Below are 23,812 nucleotides of genomic sequence, written 5' to 3'. Positions count from 1 at the left end.
GGGAGCAGGTTGAAATACTTTTATTATCATTAATACTTTCATATTAATTCATGGGAGAAAATTGTGGAAAGTTTCCAATTATGGAATTCTACTCTCTCCTGAGTGTTGCCTTTGATGTGTGATTGACAGCTTCATTACAGAATGAGTTAGACTTGAAAGAATGGCGTAGTAATAGCGACGGAACATTATAGTGGAACCCTGGCCGTTTAACTCTTTTTTTAAATCATTGAAAGCAACTAATTCCAGCTGATAATGAAAAATGAATAATTGCATCCAGCGCACAGTTCAGCGTGGCGTCAAAACCAATTGGGTTTGGTAAACAAAAAAGTATACAGTGATAATTTATTTGAACAAAAAGGAGTCAGAGTCTGCCCGGTAGCCATCGGGGGGGCAGCTACGTCTTGCTGATACACGTGTCCAACCAATCATGAGTCCGTCAAAGCTGTCAATCATACTGTCTCACACTGTTTTCATAGCATTGAATAACAAATAAAAACTGTGGGAAATGAACAGTTCGACAAACTATAAGAATTACGACAATGACCAAAACCATCTTTGAGAGAAATATATCTGACGTCTACTATGACTTTGGTTTGGCCAATGTCCCATCCACTAACATGGAGGAGGCATGGTTTATGACCTTTATTTAGGGGGCAATCGTGAAGCTTTGCCTTCAGATTTACAAACGTTCTACGCAAAGATTGGACTAAACCTAAAATACGATTTGAGAGGCCATTGCCGATCTAAAAAGATTCAACAGTATGTTTAAAAAATGTTGCATACACAAAAGTACCCAGTTCAACCTGACTTCACTAACATGAATGGAGGCACTGGAGAGGTGCACACTCATGCCACTGTTGTGTTGAATAGCACAAGCCTGAGTCTCTTTGGTGGAGGTCAGAGGGGTCAGGTGTCCTGTCTCTCTGCTTTTCCTGCTGTCAGGGAGTATGCACACGACAGGCAGCTTGTCACACAGGACGCAAGCTCCCATGATGCCCCCATGCTTCTTCTCCCCTCCCCCCCACATCTTCGAGTGCTACTTGAGTCATGACTACACCTGGGACCCTCTCGCCTCGGTGCCATTTCTGTCATTGGATCAGCTGCTGACTCCAGCCCTATATCTCTTGTCTTTTGTTCTCTGCCCACGTGTTAACTCTGAACTGCCTGGAGAAGAGAAAGAGGAGTTGAGGCGGCTATGAGAAAAAAACTAGATCAAGGTCCTGGAAAACTGCAAAAAAAATACTGAATAAGATGTCTCTAAATGTTTCTTATGCAACAATTTCTATCCCTCTCTCACATTTCTTCTGAAGGCGACACTCCTCGGCATACAGAAGTGGGTATTCTTGTTTGGAAACAATAGCAGGCGGGCTTCTGAGGCAACTGTTAAGCTATTGGAAAGCAGATGCTTTTTTCTCTCGCCAATCAATTTAACACCTACACCTCCCTCTCCTCCTTCATGCTGGCTTTGGCTCATCAGTTTTAAATGGCACAAGATTTTGTCGCATTGTTCTTTTGACTTACTCAGAGGACAAGCTATTTCTCTGCTGAAGTAACAGCCCTATCAAGCCTGAAACGCCAATAGGTTGGGTCAGCACAGACAAAAAATATATAAAGCGCTGCACGACAGCATATAACAAAACACAATAACACACTGGCGCAGTATGAGTATTGTAGAGGCAATTATATTTCAGAGTCTGTAAAAACAGGATGAAGACTTGGGAAAAAACTGTTTTCCCCCTCTCTTCTGAATTTTGTGCTAGACTGAATTGCAAGGCAAAAGCCATCTGTGTCTGACTCTTATCCCTGGCTTCTCCAGAGCCTGGATGAGCCTGAGCCAGCAAATGTCAGTCGGATAAAGACCAAGCCTGACAGACAGACACAGGAGTTTTGTCATTCCGTGTGTCATCCCTTTGCTAGCAAGCCCAATCTTTGCCGGTCTCAAAAGCCCAGAGATGATGGGGGGAAGAAACAATCTCAGGGTGAACGTCACGTTGTGTAACTCCTCCAAGTGCCACAATAGCTGAAACGTCGAGGACGTGCACTATTGTGGTGCCCCTGCGGCCTTTAAGAGCTTTCATTATTGTCTTATGTGCTGTGCGGCGGGGTCACCATGGAAACACAAAACACATCAAGCGTTTCCCCCACAAAGGACATCAGGGTCTTCAACAAGATGTTCTTTCAGGAGCCACAGTGGGTCAGAGGATATTCGATGTGACTTGATATTCAAAGAAAATCCTGAATTCTGCAGTTTATCTGCAGACAAATGCCATTAAAGTTATGATATAATGGAAGTGTGATGTTGAAGGAAAAAAAGAAATGACTAAGATGTAACTATACTGAAGGTCTGGACAAAAAGCTATTACAAAAATAAAGCAATTGCTTGCTGTTGTTGTAAAGAAAAATGTTGTCTAAAATAAATGAATCAACATTAGATGTATTTATAAACTGTAATTACATATTTTATATAATATATTTACTATTTGACTCAGCCATTGCTGCCTTGTACTGACAGGACCTTCCTATCCATGAGGGATTCAAACGAAAGGTCTGCATATAATCCAAGTTACTGTCACATCCACATCACTCTCCTAAAGAAACAGAGGTCTCTTATTGTGAAGCAGTCACAGGAAATGAAAAAATGCATTTGTCACCAAAACAAGACGACAGCCTACAACTTCTTTGCAAACAAACTCACCCCCTGCTCGTGGTGCTGACCTTTTCTGTGAGTGGGAAACTTGCTTCACTGACTGCAGGATTATATCAAATTGCAAATAGCAATTATATGTGACTGACTTTACATTTTAAAAAGTGAGTTTGTTTGGCTGCTGCTGTTGGCTTGTCAGGAAACACAGCAGATACTGGTCGACAAGCATTTGCTGCAGAATCAAAGCACATTGGTTGTGACCATAAGCAACCACAGCTGTCGCCAAAAGAAGCAAGGACCAAAATCTTAAGAATTTTGAATTTACTATTGTGGTACTGACTGTAACTGTATCATCACCCACCCCAACAAAGCTGTGGAAAATGCATGTAGATAAAATAAGCAACGTATCTGTCTCTGTCATTAGCATAAGAAAAGAATAATCTGTCTAAAATGTTCCGGAGATTTTCAGCGACGACTCCCACTGCTCAAACATGCTTTCTGTTCTGGTGATGCGGTGTAAGATCGCTGATCAATGCGTTCACTTGGGAAGCAGAAGCATGGATTGTCCCGTTGCACAGTGTGTACCCTGTTCTCAGGAGCTGCACTTACACGGGTGCAACATCAATAGTATTTGTCAAGTGGTTGAAACTGATAAGAAGGCAAACGATTGCCTTAAGCTTGCTTTAAGGCTTTTTTGTTAGTACAGCTTGTAAGACAGAATTTTTTTCAGCGATTGAGTCAAAGCGATGCAAACACAGCGATGTGATTCAACTTCACAAAAGGTCTGACGCTGTGTGTTGATGTAAAACATATTCTGTTTTGGTATTTTTCATTGTTTCGAGTTAAATTATGTGTGAAAATAAAATAAACAACAGTCATACAGAGAGATCAAGAAGACACCTCTGTCAGGACTTGTTGGAGGAGCAGAAAACAATGCCTCTTCGCTCGGCTCCTTCCCTCCACTTGCCTTTGACCTCCCACTGGTTCCATTACCTGTGCCACCCGCACGACCTCGAGCGCATCCAATCTCGGCGGTTACGTAACAAGAGATGAGTGCGGGGAAGATTAGAGGCGCGGAGGAAAGGAGGAAGAGCAAGGCAAGAGATTGAGGAGCGTCAGGTGTGCAGCATGAAACAAATAAGAAGAAAAAAGTCTTTCACAGTTGCCACCCATATCATTCGCTGCACCCCCACACCATCCTCCTCCGCCGCCTCCCTTCACTGTCCTCCCGTCTCAAAAGAACATGACACATTACAGCGTTTTTTAGCAGGTCAGTTTTTCTGTACGCCGCCTCGACAAAACCGCATATCACTCCACCTCTGGTTTCAGCCTGTCATTTCACATTATATAACTTGAAAGCACTGGGAAGCAAAAACATGACGCGTGTGATGGGTGTTGAGGTGCTGGGGGGGGGTGCACAGACAACGCCTCTTTTAACATCTACCCCTTATATACCCAGCAGGCTTTTAACACAAGACTATAATCTTGTTTGAATATATAACTGCTAGTGTTCAATACCACGTTTCTGCTCGCCTGCACACATGCCTCACTCCAACATTGGTTAGTGAAGTGTAAGCTTGTGTACAGTTTACATTAACCATAGCATAACTCCGCAAACAAACACAGCGTGCAATGTGCAAGCCTATGCAGAAGCTATAAAGAAACATCATGGCCTACATGCATTTCATACAGTCAGTTTAATAAGACTGGAATCCTAAGTAAAGCTTAGGTCTGCAGATTTGAAACTTCTAGGTTACTCTTGGTGACGCAAGAGTGCTTCCAAAAAAAAAAAAAAAAAAAAAAAGAAGTAATTTCAGATAGTTAAATAATAAGAAAGAACCTGTTCTGGTAGTCACATGCAGACCCCGGAAGTCTCCTGGGAACACACACATTAAATCCTAGAGTCACTGCGAGCTTTCGAAGCCGCTCTACAAATGCATGAAAAAGGAAATTCTTGGCAGCACATGAGGATTGTTCATTTCTGAGGAGGGATCTCTCTCGCTCTCTCTCTCTCTCTCTCTCTCTGTGTCTCTCTCTTTCTCAGCTCCAGAGGCCCTGCCCATGACAAAACAAAGAGATTAAATGACCTGTGAATGTGACTTTCCATTTTTTCCCCCCCATTAGCTCGCATTCAACTTAGAGGACTGCTGCCCCCTTCTGGAGGCTGGCGAGTAAAAAAAAAAAAAAAACAAGCCACAACACAATTTTCAAATCTAAATCACTCCAACTCTCTCTTCACTAATATCCTGCACCTTAAGTCAACATCTTATTTTTTGCCTTTGAAATAAAAAAAAAAAAAAGCCACCCTCTTGTGATCCAAAAAAGAAAACGCAGATACCTCCGCCCCCCCACCCTCGAAAGTGAGATTTCACCGTTGGCAAGGGCCAAATGTCAACCAGCTCAAACAGATGGTGTGAAGAGCCGGGCAGAGTCGCTGACCTTGCCTGGCAGTGACTCAGGGTGGGGGGGGCAGCAACAGGCAGCCGCATGTTTGAATTCTGTGTACGGATGTAATGAATATATCACGACAGAAATTATAGTCGCAAATTATAGAGGTGAAGTCAAAACTGGTCTGTTTGCTTTTGGGGCATTATCATGATGGAAGGGGATCTGTTAAAAAAATTCTGGCACACTTTTCAAAATAAAAGCATCTACAAACCCAGGGGATTATTTGAAAATAATAATAATGGCCACACAGCTAAACAACAGGATGTGTTTCACAGCACGGGGTTATCCAACAACTAGATTCAAATAAGAAGTGTGACTTCAACACAGTTTCCTTTTCTATCAAATTATGGAAAAATAGTATTTAGGTTGATATAAGAGTCATACCGGTGATATAACATTAACAGGATTTCATGACGGTAGTTGTAAGATAAAATAATTCATTATAATGAGATCTTCATGGTTCTGTTTTTCCCTTTGTCCATGCACCACTACCTCCCAACTGCACTACAGCAGCTCCACTGTCTTCATTTCTGCCTTGTTACCAACCAATGTCAGCTCCTCTACTGTGTATAGGAACCCCTCGGGTATAGACAATATTATTAAACTGTGAAACAAGCAATAATTTCATACCCACCAGCAAGCTGTTATTGGGAATTCCCAACCGTTCATGCACCTACAGCAATGTTGTTCATCTGCACACTTTTATAAAAGTGAAATTCCCCCCAAACTTCTCTTGCCGAGAGTTGCGGGAACAACCAATGTTCTCGCACCTCTCGGTGTTGATAAGGTAGCCTTTTTTTTTTTTTTAATCAGGGGATTTCTTGCATTCTCTCGTTGAAGAGAAAAACATATTCTCTTTTCCTTTCTGGTAGACTGAGTAAGGGGCTTTGAAGGAAGGGAGGCGGGTGGGTAGTAGATGGATAAGTGAAATTCACCTCTGCACAAATGCCTATTTCTTGAGAAAAGGCAATTTCCTGCAGCTCTGTTCGTCGCTGCAGTCCGAGCTCGGTCACACGTCACTGATTCTGGGGATGTTTTGTTCTATGGTTAATATCAAGAGAGAGGACAGGCTACTCTTTGCAGGATGCTGATTTAGTGCAACTGTTGTGGTTTGGGCACTGAAATGATATGTATTCAGGTCTGTGTTTAACATACTGAAAAAGGTCGAGACAGCCTGACAAGAATGGCAGTATTTATTTGTATTAGTTGACAGTGACGAGACATTCTTCGTGGATGCCGATTATTATCTTTTAAATGTGAGTGAACTTGACTCTACATTTACAGTGGTTTCTACAGGAATGGAGGACTATAACATAATGATAGAATACTGAGGGAGCGCCACTTCAGAATATCCATTTTCCCTCCCGAGTAGAGTGCCTCCTTTGATCATCAAATTGTTCTCCTAAAAAATCCTCTCTGTTCTTGAATTATCTGGGCCGCTGAAGTGGAAACTGAATTTTCTGTGGAGGCCAAAGCTTCTTAAGAGAAAGGAAAAAGACGAAGGGAAACTAATAAAAAAGGTGCGAAAATGACACAAATTGAATAAGCGTGCAAAAAAATACATTTACTCGCGAGTGGGACAGAAGTAAAGTAATCAAGATCTTTTGATATTAAAAATAAGCACATATGAGGAAAGAACTATTTTCTTTCCTGCCCACCAAAGGAAACAGCATCGAGACCCAGTGTGTCCGTAATGTTCAACAGCTTTGTTATTAAATCTTTTCGAATTGAAAGGATTTACACATATTTAGGGTCTGTACAGAGTGTGACGGAGTATTATGGACATATTGACATAAAGGAAATTCAGTGAGACTAAAATACTAATCGAGTAGTAATAATATTAAATGCATTAAGTCGTAATGTTACAATATAACTTTATTCTCGCAATACTACGACTCTCTTCTTGCAACGTGAAGCCTTTGTTCTCCCCTTTAAGTGGCCCTTATACTCTGGCATTATACAGCCACAGCATTGCAATGTTGAAGTTGCCAGACACTGTACTTGCATGATAGAAACGCTAAGGAGCCGATGACAAAAGGTAATCGACTGTTACAAAACAAAATCCACTAATCCTTCCCAACACATGGAATTAACTTCTTCTTCTGTGGTACAACTGTGGCTGCCCCTGGACCCTGATTAAAGTGCTGCACACGCAGCCGCTTGTCAGTTCTAATGCAAGTTGCCTGTTAACCACTGTCATTGGCACCCTGTTTAATTTGCCCAGCTTGATCACCGTTTGTTGTGGTTGCAGTTAAGTGCATATTTTCATATTCATGAATATTCATAATGCCGATTCATCCTCCTCAGATGCAGTTGAATTCATTAGGAATGCCTCCCCGTTTGAAATAACAAATGAGCGCTGATTTTCTTTCCCCCCCACATCCCTTTCATGTTGGTTACAGCTTTGGTGCGGCTCAAGTTTTCTAGTTTTTTACTAAAACCACAGCATCCAAAACTATTTCTAACCGGACATTTTTCACAGGTAAAAATTTGTAAGACTTTGCAAAATACACACATACAAGAGTGGAGGTGGTTTCTACTACTCGTCCCTGCTCCATAGATTCAGTTGATTTAAAACATCTTTGAAATTTCCTGCTCTAACCTAGCCGCTGTTATTTTCATTCTTTGCTGTGTGAGGGTATGAATGCTCATACCAATCGCTAGATAAAGGAATGAGGAGAAGAGGAGGAAGAGTGAGACGCAAAAATTGAGCACTAGCCATTTTGTTTACAGCCGGAGATCTTGATATCTACTGCCTGGTAAGAGCGAGGCTCAACAAGTTTAAAGTGAAACAGACAGCGCCGTTCTCCCACAATGCCGCTTGAGGGGAAGGGAAAAAAATCACTGTTGGGGAAACTGTTGTGCTCGTACTGCTTGGAATTCAAATGAATATGGAAGGGACCCTGTTGTGTGAGAGGCGAAAACAGCAAAACCAGAAAGACAGATACTCCATACAGAAATCACAAAGCAGGGGAAGTGGGTGTTTATACATGTTTTATATCAGCAATAGTGTGTATTTTATTAGCTGTAGAAGTCCTATGATATTCTACTTATATGATGTGCTGTATGGTGTGGATGAATCGCAATGGTGGCATGCAATAGGCAGCCCCTTGTCCTGATAGCATATATACTCTGTAGTGCACCAAATGCAATGGTGCTGAAAATAATCCCAAATAAATTAACCGCTCACTCCTGTTTGAGTAACATCCGTTTAAAACAACTTACCTCTGCTTCATCCTCCGAGAGAATCCGCTCCTCGTCACGGATGAGTGCCACTCCAGCCTGGACTTCATCCACTGTTATACTGTTGTGAAAGAGAAAGAAAACACAGATGCAGATGACAATAGTGTGAGTTGGTTCAAACAAGGACAGCAATAATGTGCTTTTATTGCCTCTTTGCACAAAAGCTATGAACACGAAATTAGCACTGCTATTCGATAAACAATACAACCGCCTTTAAGCCAGTAGCTGAGGTCGTCACATATCCGGATCAATGTCTGTGTAAAAGGATGCTGACGCTATTGTGTCACGCCTCAGATTCCACATCGCACAGCTATCAAAACGACAGGAGCTGCATTCTGCTGGCCTTTGTTCTGTTTAGTGCATCACAATGGAGGCTCTTAACAGTAATAGAGCTGGATCTCTACTTAAAAGGTGTTTAGGTAATTTGGTGCAATGCTACAAAATGTCAGGTTGTGTTTTTTTTGTTGCTCCTTCATTAAAATAATTTTCTGTCACGGGTTTCACACTGAGGCCTTCACAGGGATTCACGAGGTACTGTGTGTGTGTGCCAGGGCACCTGAAGGCTCACAAGACATTTTAATCTGTCTCTCTGCAGGGGCACTTAAATAATTTTGATTCAGTGAGTTAATTATGTTTTGGTTTCATGAAACATAACATTTTGGTGCAAATCCTGTTTGGAGATATCGGACTTGTTTTTTTTCACCTGATGGTAAGTTTAACACTTTTTGTATCATCGTATTCTCCAGATTGGGTTTATTCAGCATTGACTCTGGTCCTCTGTCCTTTTAGCCGATCTCATTGAGTGCTACCGAACACAACGCTACACAATCTAAATCACACATTCCACCTCTTATCCCATAACACTTAGATCTTTTCTTCCACCACTCTTCCCTGCTGGTGTCTTTCTTCCAGAGGTTCCACCTAAACTCACACTACTGAGCTGAGGTAATGACTGCATAGCCCAGATCAATCCCGGGAGTCCATCAAAAGCGGAAGTGCAGGCAAACATACAAAGCGAATAGCTTGTTCCACTACAGAGGATCAATGCTGCAGGGTAAGTGCTGGGGGGGAAAAAAACAATGCCTCTCTCCATTGTGAGTCGGCAGAGAGAAGCAGCGCTGAGAAACTCGTACGAAGAAAAGTGGCTTTGGGCCCCAAATACAATGGGCATTTATACACGGATAAATCGTGAGAGCAGGTGCTTAGCATAAACACCTACAGTAGGTTTCACAGAGAGAGGGGGGGTAGAGGGAGAGGTAGAGGGAGAGGGAGAGAGAGAGATATGAACATTGCTCATTCTCACTGCACTGATAAATCTGGACAGAGGGGAGGGGATAAAAAGCACAACCTGTTCATGGGCCTTTGGGAGGCTCCATCATGGTTCATTTCCTGAAGCAGTTGGTAGACTCTATTTATAGGCCAGCACACTGGTACCAGTTAATCCTGCACTGGGCTGCCAACTGCCTGCCAGCTGGCAGAGTGGGCCGCACTTGTGTGTGGCTCGGGATGAAATAACGGTGAGGAAGTCCGCAAGCTACCTTAATGACCGAGGTGTGGGAGAGATGTTTTTCATACAGGAAGAAACTTTCATCTTCACTTCCCATGTGTAACACGTAAATCACGGCAACAGCAGCGTTGATGTGCGACCTAATTCCACAAACGTCTGTCTGTGTGTGTGGAATGAAAACCGTTTGCGAACTGTCGATCTTATCAACTTCACACTTGGCACGTGTATTGTTAACGGCCCAGGGAAGTGAAGGGCTGACTTTGGTTTGCCTTATACATGCGATATGTTGATTATAATACAATTTGAATATATAGGCAACCAGCTCAGGGTGACTTCAGTCTGTTGGCCGAGTAAAACATGTCCACCTCTACGTCTTCAGATAAACTACAGCAGTCGGAAACTGGGTCAAACCGCAGGTCAAATTCGCTGCCAGATGATTTGATAATTCGATTTAGTTCTTTCCACCATATCGGATGACACAGATATTCAGGGCAATTCAGTTTTATATTAAGAAAAACATTGACAATGAAATCCTCATTGCAGATAAACCAGGTAGGATGAACACAAACTTCACTCTGCCCCATAGACTGTTTATAAAAACCTCTGCACACAACATTCAGCTTGTAAACAATAAAAAAGTGACAGTATATTGTGGAACTGTTTGAAGGAGACTCACTAACGCCAAGGAATAATTCTGAAGTAGCTCCGGAGCGTTACCAAAGGACAAGACAACAGCCCATTCCAAACAGGGAGGATTATAACGGACACGCCACAAAAGTTTTTATTAAAATAAAAATAATGTGGTAGTGTTGATTTAAACTTCCTTAAAAAAAAAAAAAATACGATTAAATTATTAAAAAACTAAATTATTGGTGGCTAAGTGGACACTAAAGTGCGTGTGGCTCACAGTGTACTGTAAACGAGAGAACAATTATCTGTGAATCTGCATAAAAGATAATTAGCAATTCCAATCGAGTGGATTAAGAACGGGGGGTAGTGTTTTGCTAAGTGTCATTAGGGACAAAGCCTTGAGTCTTTTTTTTACAAGATAAAGAGTCGGCACTGTGCATGCTAATCCACTTCAAAGTCAGCTATTCGCCGGGCATGGTGCGAGCGAGCAGGTATACCGGCGACTTTCGACTTTGCATTTATCATAACGGCGACTAAATCAAGCTTGACACCTGGGCGTGTGAGCCGCAGAGCCTTACAGGAAAAAATGGTGATGTAGCATACATATACAAAGTCTCCGACTCCTGCTTTATTCAACAGGCCATCAATTCATGTCCTGCCTCAAGATAGCCAGCTCACCGCATCCTATTGACTGACGGGACTGAAACAATGGCCGGGCAGAAATAAGCGGCACTTGCAGATATTTCAGCTTAGTAATGTGTTTGTTTAAGCGCAGACACACCGTATGGGATGGAGGGGGATCGAGAGGATGGATGGAGGCAGAGCTGGGCAGGGTAGGGGAAGGGGGGTTGGATGAGGGGGGGCAGAAGGGCTGAATAATGGTAGACATCCAGGCGCAGGAATGCATAAGTGGGCACATAGCGCTCTCTGGGAAGAAAAAAAATCGCTGCCCAAGCACTTCGTCCTCGATGCAGCCATATGTTTTATAGCGCTTTCAGTTTGCTATGCCCGGCCCTGCTTCCTTTCCAGGAGAATACGCCCAGTTAGCTTAAGCAGGATTGATTTTCTTTTTTTTTCCAGGCGTGGTGTGAGGAAGTTGAGGAATGTGAGGGTGGCGATGGTGGAGGAGAAAAAGCATGAAGGGGCATAAAGTCATTGAATATCATGTGCAACGTTTTTTTCTGCAAGTCACCAGAAAATGGACACACCTTTGCTGGAGAAGCAGAACAGATGCCGATCTCTTATTTTTTTTAAAGGTAGCAGTGGTTAAACAATGCTCGCGACAGCAAGATAGTCAGCTCGGGGGGGGGCAGAGGTGAAGCTGGGAGTTCGGGCAGGGGGGCCAAAATTCCAACAAGTGGGTCCGCTGGGATGTGAAGATTAAACAAAGCAAATATGGCAGTGGCTTTTTGAATTTCGCTGAAGAACAAAAAGGGTGAAGGAGTTTCAGGGAATGAAACGTGTGCACTGAACTCAGAAGGTGGAACTAACGGATGTAGTACATAAACACACTGATGTGAATCAGGTACTCGCTTTATAACATAGCAGGAACAGAGAGAAGAAATGTGAAAGCAAAAAGGTGATTTTAACCCAGCAGTGAGGATCTTCTTTATCTTACTGTCCTCCCTCTGTTGTGTTTTTGTTCCACTTTGCTGCATTAGCTGTATTTTTTTGACTTTGAGAGTCAGTGAACATGACGTCTGTGACTCTGTGGCCCCACCTGACACAGTAATATTCCCTGAAACTCGACTTATCCACACTGACAGACAGCACAGTGATTCCTTAGGGTGTTACACGGAGCTTTCGTGTACAGTGTTGTCTGTAAAACTAGATACCTCTCCTATAGGAAGTGTGATTTTAAGGATTTGCATCTTTTAAATAATAAGTGGAGTTTGTAAATGAAAAATTATTCAAAACCTTTACATCCATTTAAAGCTTCATCAGCGCTGGAAAAAATAATCTCTGTCCTCAAGTGTTTTAGCTCCACATCATTTATAATCCCCGTCCATACTAACACACCGGAAAATCGTATATCATGTGCGTGCTGGTGTGAACAGGAAGCAAATTGACGACTCTGCAGTTAGTTGCTTGGTTACAGAAAATACTACAACCGTGGAACAGCAAAGGTAAAAAGTTAGAGGGGGGATTGATTTTCTTGGACCGATGATGAAGAGGAACTGTTACTGACAGTAATTGTTTTTGCCCATTCATACTAAATCACAACAAGTTTTCAAAATAAAACAAGGCCAACAGTTCTACCAAATATCTCAGTATTAGAAACTGAGGATGTGGCCTTGGTTTAGAGTCTCAGATCCTACAAGATTAGTTTTTGTGTTAGCTTGTATTTCATCACATTTTATTTGATCCTCAGATAGGATTCAAGATAACAATTTCAGCCATAGTGGTGACATTTGAACACAAAATGTGCCTGACTTCAGCGTTCAGCAGTTAATGGAGGCTGCTCAGTTGTCGAATGAATTGAATACCAATGTTGGGAAGATCATTTGTCGAGGAAAAGAGATACCGCTGAAATGTGAAGTTAGACTTGAAACTTATGACCTTGATACTCTTTTCTCAGTCGTTATGCCCACTGTTTAAAACTGCACATAAGGAGGTGAACACCCAAAGGGCGCTTTAAGAATTTCTTTCGTATTGGATTTCATCGTGATCTAAATCCTGTGACAGAAGCGTTTACAGCCTGGCAAGAGTGAGATCCTGAGGGAAGAAATGTTTCAGGATAAAAATAACAGTGGTGGCCCCAAAACAAAGCAGCAGATCCTTATCATCTAAAAAAGTTGCCAGTGACGTTTCTATTTAAAATTAACTACTGTCATTAACAGAATTTTAAATTTCTTCATGAACATTTTGAGAACAAATTTATACAAAAAAAGTCATAAGCACAGAGCAAAATGTTGATCTGAAAACTGGTAAATGAAATGATCAGCATGTTATCTACCTGCCGTCTTTATTGGTGTCCAGTAACTGGAACATGCTGGTTACTGTGCCGTTCTGATTTGTAAGACCTAAAGGCAAAAAAAACATGTGGGTTAATACAAAATAACTTAATAATTAATAACAACATTGACCATAAGAGCATGAACCCTGATGACAAAGAGGGAATATGTTTCCTTAAAAAAAAACAACAATCCGTATGAATGCAAACTCAGAGGCTGGGGTATGAGAGGAGAACAGAGCTGGAGTTGGATTTTAAACATGGGGGAGCAGGGAGGGGGAGGGGGAGGGGGGGGGTGGAGGTTCTTGGGCAATCAGGCAATGAGTCAGTCACGCTGTGCAAGAACATTTGGTTTCCCTGTAGGAAAAAAAAAAAGCATGTCAGGGTCCAGAATGCAATCAGGAGGCTTTGTGCTGTAACGGCTGCTATGACAGCGATTTCCCTCTTCTCCATTCATATTCGCAGGCAAATGAAAAAAGGGAGACGCACAAACTTCCTCAACCCCCCCCCCCTCCCCTTATTTTTACAGCGCACATGTGACCCCAGCTGATTCTTTTTGTGAATTGCATTCATTTGAGTGGGAGGGAAGAGGAAGTTCTCTTATGTTCGACACTAGGCGTCTCCCACATCATCAGGAGAACGCTGAATGTAAAGGGGCAAACTGATTGGCCTCGAAGTCTGGGGAAAAGCACTTTACATAATGCTAATTGCACATCCGCCGCAATTACCTTACCGTACTAATTACAGAAAAAGCTAATTGTGAATTTAGCATTTTTTCCCCCCCAGTGTACAGTAGAGTGTGAGCTGCGCTGGTGTAAAGAAGAAACAAAAAAAAAATACATAACCCCCAGTTCGTATAAATCAGTCCAAATGAACTTTAAATCAATATTAATTTTGTTTATTTAGGTTTAAAAAGATTCATCCTTGACATTTCTGAAAGCAGCAAAGATCTACAGAGAAGTCAGACTCCTCTCGGTTGCTGGCGACTCAACCGAGAGAAGAAAAAAAAGGTTTGCTAATATCCTCCTGCAATACACACAACATCTGTCATATTAGTGGCCTATTCTTTTGTTTGAACCGCGGTCTATTCCCAACCGAATGCTTGACATTCTCAACCCATCCTCTAGTCGCCGTCTCGCAAAAAAAAAAACAGCACATGGCGGAGGAAGAGAAATGGTCTCATCCCTCCCTCCGCTGCAGAGCTGTAGCTATGAAAAACAACCATAAGGAGGATGGATGGAGAAGGGAGGAGAGGAGGGCAGAGGACGAAAAGATGGAGTGGTGGTGGAGGGGGAGGGAGAGGTAAGAGGAGTGGGGAAGAAAATAAGTGAGGAGAGAGTGGGAGTGTGGAGGAAAAGAGGAGAGAGAGAAAGGAGGTTCAAGACATTGGCTCTTTAGGCCGATGGCACATATAGGGGGCTATGTTTACTAATGGACACCATCGCTCATCCGCCCATGTTGCCCTGGCGATAGCGCAGCACACTCATAAAATAAAGACAGGCACAAAGAGAACAGAGAAAATGGAACATATCAGCAGGAGATTGCAGATCTTTGCTTGGGCTGCAGACCATGTTATCCACATAAAAAAAAGAAACTTTCTTTGTTATTGTGGGCTCTGCACTCCAAGGCTAACAAAACACACATTCTGCTTGCTTTCATACACTACGAGCAATATTTCCAGGCAGGAAATTACTTCTGTGAGGGTGGGAATGAAATAAATGCCTGGAGATGGAAATGGATCATGAGCTGCAGGTGTTGCATTCAACTTTTACTTCACTGAGACGAGGAGACACTGTGAAGAACAAAGAAGATGGATCGTGCAAATAAGGTTTATTTTAACCTAAATTGGTGCATTTGATCAATGACTTATTAATTTGAATATATTCATCAGGGTTTTGATTAAAGGGGAATGAGCCAAAAGCGCCTTATTCTCAGCTCTCGTCTCAAGGTCCCTACTTGTGATTTTTTTTTTAACAACCTACAGCTGTTATGACAGAATTAATGTGCAGTGACAAAACCAAGGATTGAGAGTCAATGACCATCAACATCACGCTTTAGTGAGAGAAATATCTTATGGCTGCAGCAACATGAATTTCATGGATCCAGATAATCCTGCAGGGTAATTTCGAGTGCAATCCTAAAATATTGTGTTTCTCCACTGCATTTTATATGTGTATTTGATATCTATACAGCCTTGTGCAAAAAATGTCCTCAATGATGAAATACAATTAACACAGATGCTAAAATTACTGTTCTGCTTTAAATTGTAGTTTTGCCCTATTTACAGTAGCTGGCCCTATAGACCCCTTGTGGGACTGCGGGACTTTAACATTTCATTCTATTGTCTTTATAATGTATTGTGCCATTGACCCAGATGAAAATATTAAAATAAAGACACAACTTTATAACTGCCCAAGACATCTGAAGACACTTAGCAAAGACACAGTAAGTTCACCACATCCAGCTACAGAACGTGCACATTGAGATCTGACCACATTGCTGGAAGAATTAAGTCACAAAACTCTTTAGTGATACAAAAGAATGTAAATGTGAAGAATTGTGTTTATATTTTATTACCAAAGTAATAAAGACAGGCGGCAGATGTCGGCATCAACATGTGTTGTGTTTTTGTAACTCGTGCTTTTATTGTGACATACTTCTGCAGATCTTCTGACAGACAAATAAATAACTCTGTAGAACGTTATAAAAACTAAAATCATCTCACTGGGGTTTAACTATTAGAGGGAAACAGAAGCCTCTGTTATTCTCTGAGGATTACACACGCCCCCACACTAAATTGTTAAGGTTTTCTTATTTATGAATTAACTATATATAGTGATAAAACTATTTGACGAGGACAAGGTGGGTGTTTTAGTGTTTTTATGGATCGTTAATAACACAATAAATCAAAGAAAAATGTTTTGTTGTATCCTTGGAAAATGTCATCAAAAAACATGAAGGCAAAATCAACAGCACCAGTGATTGTTCATTTATCAGTTGTTCAATCATACATTTAATAACTGATAAATAGTTTGTTTTTTTTCCAGCAAACATATGTGCTATTAATATATTTATAGATATAAATGTATATATTAACATAAATATTCACATCTGTACTTTAATAGTCACTAGCGGCAGTACTGCAGTACTGCTTTTGTCAAATCAGTACTATCCACAAAACCTGGGATTTTAGTCATCAGAAGTTATAATACATAAAGTCAGCAAACAATTTAATCAAGAAAAAGAAATGTGAATTATCTCGTGTGATAGAGTCATGTCAAAACTGGATGGAATTAAAGCTGAAATATACTAACTTAACTCTTGAATTGCAGAACCATGAATTATTTCCATATTTGACAAAACTGTATTGTGAAAAGATTTGGCAAATGCCACGCTGACAAAAATGTATATTTACAAGCACTAGGAAACATGAAATACTATTTATGCAGCCTTATCCTTGACGACAAACTAAGCTGGTCTGACAGCTGCAGCATTAACTCGTGCAGCGGGCTGCCTATAACTGCACTCATGCACCTTTGGAAAAACACGAGTAGTGGTTTGCAAAGGCGGTCCGCTGGAGAAATCAGGTCAACCCCCGGATTAGCGGTGAACTTGCGGAAATCCCCTCAAACTGTGGATGAACTCGGAGACGATGCAGGTTTGCATATTGGGACGTACCATTAAAGTGGGTGCCAGACGTAACATACGGTGCAGATGAAGGGATCATATCGAGTAAACATCGTTAGAAAAGGAAGAAACCTTTAGGTGAACCCAAAGCTTATCAAGGATGGCATAAGGAGGGGATGTAAATGAATGAAGTCCACCACATGGCTAACAGAAGGACAGGGTACAGCTCAATTTGCCTACAATATTCTTTACTGTGGAACACACACTGCAATATAAACAAATTTTTTTTTAGTGCACAAGTAACCTGGTCCTTTAAGACTTCTCAATAAGTGTGCGTGAAGCCCTGGAGACACGTTTGAGCGACAGCCGCAGTAAAGGCAAAGACGGTCGAGTTCTACTTTGCCGGCTCAGCTGCTTGGTCTTCTGGCCTTTCATTCCTATTATGACACAGACTATTGACAGGTCATAAAGCGACAGACATGACGGCCGTGAAAAAAAAAACATGTTTCTTTATTGTGATGTTCCTGTATTTAATTGAAGCAACTCTACATTCGTCCTCATGGGCCTTGTGTAGTTTGAATCCCCTTTAAAGAAACCTTTAGAGCCTCATCACTTCATAGCCTCATAGGGTTTATAGTGTGGGAGATGTGTACTGTATACAACTTGCACCTCTATTAGTCAGGGGTAAAAATGGTCTCAGGGAAGCAAGGGTTTCTTTATTGTTGATCCTCGAGTCTGACGCTGAGTTAACAGGTCACATGATTCTGAAGAGTTATGACAACATGGAATCCTTTTAACTTATAATGCAAGGAATACAGGTTGGTTTGAATATAGACTTTTCACACATTAACTTGCCAAAACGTCTGAAAAAATGTGGTGCCAGACATTTTCCAGAATTTTGCCTTTCACAAAAGAAGATCACAGCAGTGTATTGTCCAAGACATTCTACTTGGGGGGGATGGAAGGAAAAATGTCCGGAGCAACTGACTCGGACATTTGCGTTCTCACATATGGTGCCTCCACAACATGTAAGGAAAATATAGGGAGTTCAGTGCATGTCTAGAAGCAGCATAAGAAACTCCATAATTTCATGAAGTGCTGAAAGCAATCCCAAACTGCTGCCTTTCACTTTACCAGAAAATAGCAATTAAAAAGGTATTCATTCTCAACTGCTTATAGGTCAATAAGCTCAGGCTCTAATATAAAAGTAGGGAAAATGCTTTCTTGATTATTTCACCTCAATAATCTCTGCTCTTTTTTTTAACTCGAGGAATGAAATCAAAATGTTCATTAAAGTATTGTCAGCTTACTCCCTCAAATAAAAACAGCAAGTCCCATCGAGGAGCTTTGGAGTTACGGACCTGGCAGATTCATGGTGATCATTTACTAAAATTCTAATATTAATTCAAATGTAATGTCATAGGCTGCAGGCAGGGAACAAAAAGGTTGGATAAGTAGCCTCTGAACCGTATGTCCAACTGGAGCAGCCACACACACACATACAAACTGTCATTAGAAGTGCGGACTAAAAGCCCGGATGGATCGCCAACATGGACAAAGACACGCCAACGTGACCACGGAATTGAAAATTGATGGTTGTGGAGCCCTGAAGATGAGCAGTAATGGAAGGAAAAGGGTTGACAGGCGTGGGGGGGCCACTGACGTCTTACAAAGGTCAGCTCGCACAGCGGGAGGTGTGATGGATGCACGCTCAGAGGAAGCACCAAAGTTAAATGACCTTTATTGCAATCAAAACTTTTACTTGAGGGACAGTTTGACACGAGATAATTGCCGACATTTCATGACAACAGAGATGGACGCGTGAAACCCAATAGCAAACATATTAAAAAGCAGACGACTGCCGTCACTCTGAATAAATGTGCAGCTGATATATTGAAACGCAAAACTGTCAGTTTAGGAAACTAAAGGAACTACACTTTACTGATTCTTCACTTTCCCATTTTGTGCTTAATAGATTTATTACGAACAGCAATAGCAATCAAAACTCTAAAAACTTTGAGCTCATTTAACTCCACCGGTTTCCAGCCCCCCTCCTCACACAACACACATGTAATGATTCTAAATCCTTAAAGACCTCAGTGCAGAAAATGATTGAGTCCATTTCCCCATCCAGCCCCACAACTTCCCGCACATTCACACGCGCGAGTCTGAGCGCCACTTAAATGCAGAGCCAGCTTGTGCTCGGAGCGATAAGGGAATTTTCCTGTGAGTCATAAGCAACTTCTCTCTGATGGTTGGAGGAACGTAAAAAGCAGAGCTGTGGGACTGTAATATGCTGCTGCTCAGCACTCCTCTCCTCGCCCATTTATTTCAATGGCGCAGGCATCTGGGTTTAACCTTCCAGCTGTTTCTCAAGGTCTAACATTTGCCATCCAGTGCATCTGGCCTGAGGTTCCGCGGTCAATTTACTTTTGTTCAAACGTATGGCTTCGCTGAAATGAAATGGAAGCAGCCCCGTGGCAGCTCCGTGGCAACGACCTAATGTCTGCAAACCGAAGCAATTCTGCGGATTGGGCGAAGTGCCTGGAATTGACTCAAAACAAATCATGGCAGGTTAAAGGCGGCATGACACTTACCGCTGTCGCCTGCTCCCAGCGCCTTTAACGTTTGCTCTTTGAATCGGTCGGCCTCGTTTTTCCTCCTCCGATGTTCCTCTAGTTTGATCTGTAAGTCCTCTGCTACCTGCTGGAGCTCCCTGAGCTGAGCCTGAGGAAAGACAAACAACATCTACAATCAGCATTACAGCTACAGCAGAGTCAAAGCTTAGAAGTCTATAAAGGTAATTGTATTACTTCATAAACGTACAGCTAAAATGGTGTAATCATTATACTTAATCTAGTGAACAACTTGTCTTGAATAACAACATAATGTTCTTACTTGTGGGCCAATGCCACAGAAGATGTATAAGTGAGCCCCCCTCTCCACAACCATGCCAACACTGCTCTGATGCATTATGACTCATGTTCTTCAATCTCCGTGTAGTTACAAATGTTCTGAACAGAGTCGCCATCTGTATAATTCTATACCTATATAAATGTGAAAAAGAGCTTGAACATCATGTCATCGAGTCCCACTGTGACAAAGAAGGGGATAACGTCCAAGTTCAAATTGAGCTTGTTGAAAAATGAAACATTCCCATCCTTAACATTATTTTGCTATTACCACATATTATTTACACATGTTTTTAACCTAGAAGTGAGTAAATGATTATCTTGTAATAGATGAGGGTAAAATTCATTCATTTTACTTTGATCGTGATTTTATTAGCCATATCACATGATAAAATCTGGAATATTCCTGTTTAGGCCTGGACGATACGACCAAAAAAAGTGATCAAGACAACAAAAAATTCATATCAGCGTACTGCAGAGGTCTTTGATGAAATATGGAAGAATTTCTAATTCTTGATCACAATGGGAAATAAAATGATTTACTCAAGAAGCAACATGACTTTATAACAACAAGGATCAGTATTCAGAGACGATTCTTGGTCAAACTAAATAGCTTAAAGTACAACAGAATCATCTCAGTATGAAGCCTAATTGGAGGAAGCAGACAACAGTCTTGGTCACTTGAAGTCATGGCACGAGTGTTATTGTTTTCGAAAGAATGGAGAAGGTCCCGTCCCGAGAAGGGCTTCTATGAAAACATCCATTTAATAAGATTGATTAAAGATAGAGAGATAAAACAGAGGAATAAAATGTGAAAAAATATAATATACATAACAGCACACACAAACTAAACAATGACAATGCAAGTTTGTTGGCACAATATTCGGTTCCAGCCACATTAACATACCTCCTAATACAAGAGATATTTACTGTTATGAGACAAATAATTGGTAGAATTATGACGTTTCCCGAAGAAACTAAGCAATTGTTGACTCAGATATCGAATAAATATTCTAAAAATGTTTTCTTTGCATATCTACCTTTATGTAAATCTATCTGCAGACCAGAACACGCACATGTTTTCACAAAAACCTGAACGACAGCACCCGGGGCCTGCACAATGCACTTTTTAAATCACTTGCGCCAGGAGCTGTTGTTGTCACACCAGAAATGACAGCTTTTGACAGCCAAGCATAACCTATCATCACTCTCTGTAATGGACCAATTAATATGAAAGAGCCGTGGCTCCTTGTTTGTGCCTCCCAATCTCTCCTCAGAGACTCTCATAATGCAGTGATGGATTCTGCCGGGTTCGGACAGGGATGACTACCTTTCTAGGGCACGCTGCTTTGCTTTGCCACCTTCAGTTTGCTGCAGTGATTTATGGGCTCCATTTTAAGAGCACAATAACATATTTACCTGTGAATAGAAACCTTAACATATAAAAGTGTGTTAAAGTCATGTACACGGCACCAGATAATAATGCACAAGCAGTATATGCACGTGTGTGTGGACACATTTTCAGAAAAATGCGTTGAAATATCTGAAGTTCATAAAGACAAAACCGCATTTAAACACAAATTATTCTCAAGAATAATCAGTATTTTAAAGGGAATGTGTGGAATTGTTTTAAAAGATTTGTATGTACTTATTTTTGAGACTGAATAAATTTCTCTGGGTTTTACCTTGAACATTGTTTGAAACATTTTGCATAATGTTGGTTTATAAATATAAAACATCAATCCAGTCGTTGCTAGACGTTTTAATGAACAACTGTTCCACATTAGATGTGTCTCCATTCAGGGGCTGCATCCTTCACACTCTGCATTTGAAGACCAATTGCATCACAAGATCCTTTCATCCACCTTTGAGTGAGCCAATCAAGAGAAAGATAATCACAAACCTCCACAAAGAGGATTGTATTGAATACCAATTTGTTTATAATTAACAGCAACATTCCCATTTCTGCCGGTTCCAGAGCATGCAGTGCTGACATGCTACGCTCATTTTGACTTCCAATTTGATTAAAAAGTTTTCTAGTGTGCGGCTCCTTTAACAGCAGATTCCTTCTTTAACCCCTGAACCGTGGGAAGAGTTCACCTTCCAGTCATTGTGTAAGGTTTTTCGAGACGAGGCCCCTGAGGTAACCCTGCCATATCAACAGAGGCACAGCGAGAGGAAGAGGATCACAATGTGCAGCGGGGCTCGGAGGGCCGGGTGACACTTCAGCCTCGATCTGTCAATCAGCCGCCAAAGAAAAGAACATGGAGGAGGAAAAAAAGAGAAGAGTGCAGGGTACACACTCAGAGACCATCAGCTGGTAAATCAGACGCGAGTGAGTGAGAGATTGTGGATGTGTGTGTGCTGAAAAAAATGGCCTTCAGTCAAAATCTCTGTTGTCAAATAAGTATGGATCTTTTTAACTGTATCATCCATGTTTTAAACACTTTTGACGCTTTCTTTTTGACAGTAACATTTCTGTGAATTGCTTCACAGTATTGAAATAAAATCATTTCTAAAGTGCACAAACATGCAACACAAAAATAACAAGGATTGAGAGGAGTCTGTAATATTTTCCAGCTATAAATGAGTCCTTTACAATCCCAGCCAAATATTTTTAATTGGATTATAGTCTGGTCTGATCAATTACCGATTTCAATTACTAAATGTTCGACAAAAAGGTAAATTAGCTTGCAAATTGCAGTTTGTGAGCCAGCTCTGACCATCCATCAGCGGCCGGGAAGGCAACTTGTATTTCCTAAAGCACAATAATGCATTAAGTAATGAGACCAGTGAACCAGTAAATACAACTTACAAACATCTTAAGAGACCCTTGGCTGCCAAATTTACCAATTTAATTTGCTCCGAACTCCAGGGCTCCGGTTTCTCATTTGGCCTCGTGCTTGTTGGAGCGAATGTGCAAATGGAGAGCGGAGGAAAAAACTGAGAAGTCGTTTCTACTTTTCTTAAAGGAACACATCGATCCAAAATCGCTCACTTTGCAAACATTTACTTCTTGCAAGTGTATGTAAATAAAGTGAAGTCCCCTGCATCCTTAAGAATATAAAATCAAATCAAAAAGCAAAGTTGATGTTGAGAGAAGGATATGATGACCTTTCTAGATTATAGACGACAGTACAAACTAGATTGGATAGGAGCTTAAATCATTCATAAGATACATACGTCTCATGCTAAGATGGGAGGAAGCCCGGTTCTAAATGGCATAAATTGATCAACTAAAACAAAGCGATAATGGCAGGAAAATGTTTTCTACAGTTGTTAAGAGCGAGAAAAACCACTAAACTTATCACGTCGACAGGGCAAAACACTAACGGCACAGCAGGCTAAGGTTGGTGCTGAAAAACTGGGGAGCAGATGCCTGTAGCAGCAGGTGCCATAAACATGTTTGGTCACAACAATATCATAGAGCACAAGCTGCTCATTTAGACCAGGAATACTCAGAGCGCGGCGCATATAAAAGCAAATTAACCTCAACGTCCCTATCAATCAAGTGTGTTAGCTTGCAGGCCAGGTAATAACGCAGCAGATACTGACTGGCAGCGCACGTAGCCAAGGTGAAAAGTTAATTGGATCTATTGAAACAATATCTACACAAAACAGCCACGAGGCAGAAGCATTTTTATGAAAACATTAGAGCCAGACTTCCATAATTTGTTTGCAAACCACAATAATAGACTCACAGCCAGGACACTGGTAAGGACAGACGCTGAAAAGCAAATACTAGACTTACAATTATATTTCAGGGCAACACACTGTGTGGAACTTTGTGTCACAGTTAACAGCACAAGGGTTCAACAACTTCACTCCAATGGGCTCCAACTACAGCT

General features: G+C 41.3%; 1 protein-coding gene across 2 annotated transcripts in view; it reads right to left on the bottom strand.

Annotated features, from left to right (window-relative positions):
* The window catches only part of LOC132995801 (glucosidase 2 subunit beta-like), a 110,614-nt gene that overhangs the window by 79,616 nt on the left and 7,186 nt on the right, over nt 1-23,812 (bottom strand). For both annotated transcript variants that reach the window (XM_061065999.1, XM_061066000.1), the window contains exons 6-8: nt 19,650-19,779; nt 13,429-13,495; nt 8,318-8,396 (exon numbers count right to left, since the gene is read on the bottom strand). In XM_061065999.1, the coding sequence (XP_060921982.1) occupies nt 8,318-8,396; nt 13,429-13,495; nt 19,650-19,779 (276 nt within the window). The remainder of the gene's footprint in view (nt 1-8,317; nt 8,397-13,428; nt 13,496-19,649; nt 19,780-23,812) is intronic.

The sequence above is a fragment of the Limanda limanda genome, chromosome 22, assembly GCF_963576545.1.
Source record: "Limanda limanda chromosome 22, fLimLim1.1, whole genome shotgun sequence".
NCBI lineage: Eukaryota > Metazoa > Chordata > Actinopteri > Pleuronectiformes > Pleuronectidae > Limanda > Limanda limanda.
Note: the sequence above shows the minus strand (reverse complement) of the source record. Positions and strands in the feature narration are given on the sequence as shown.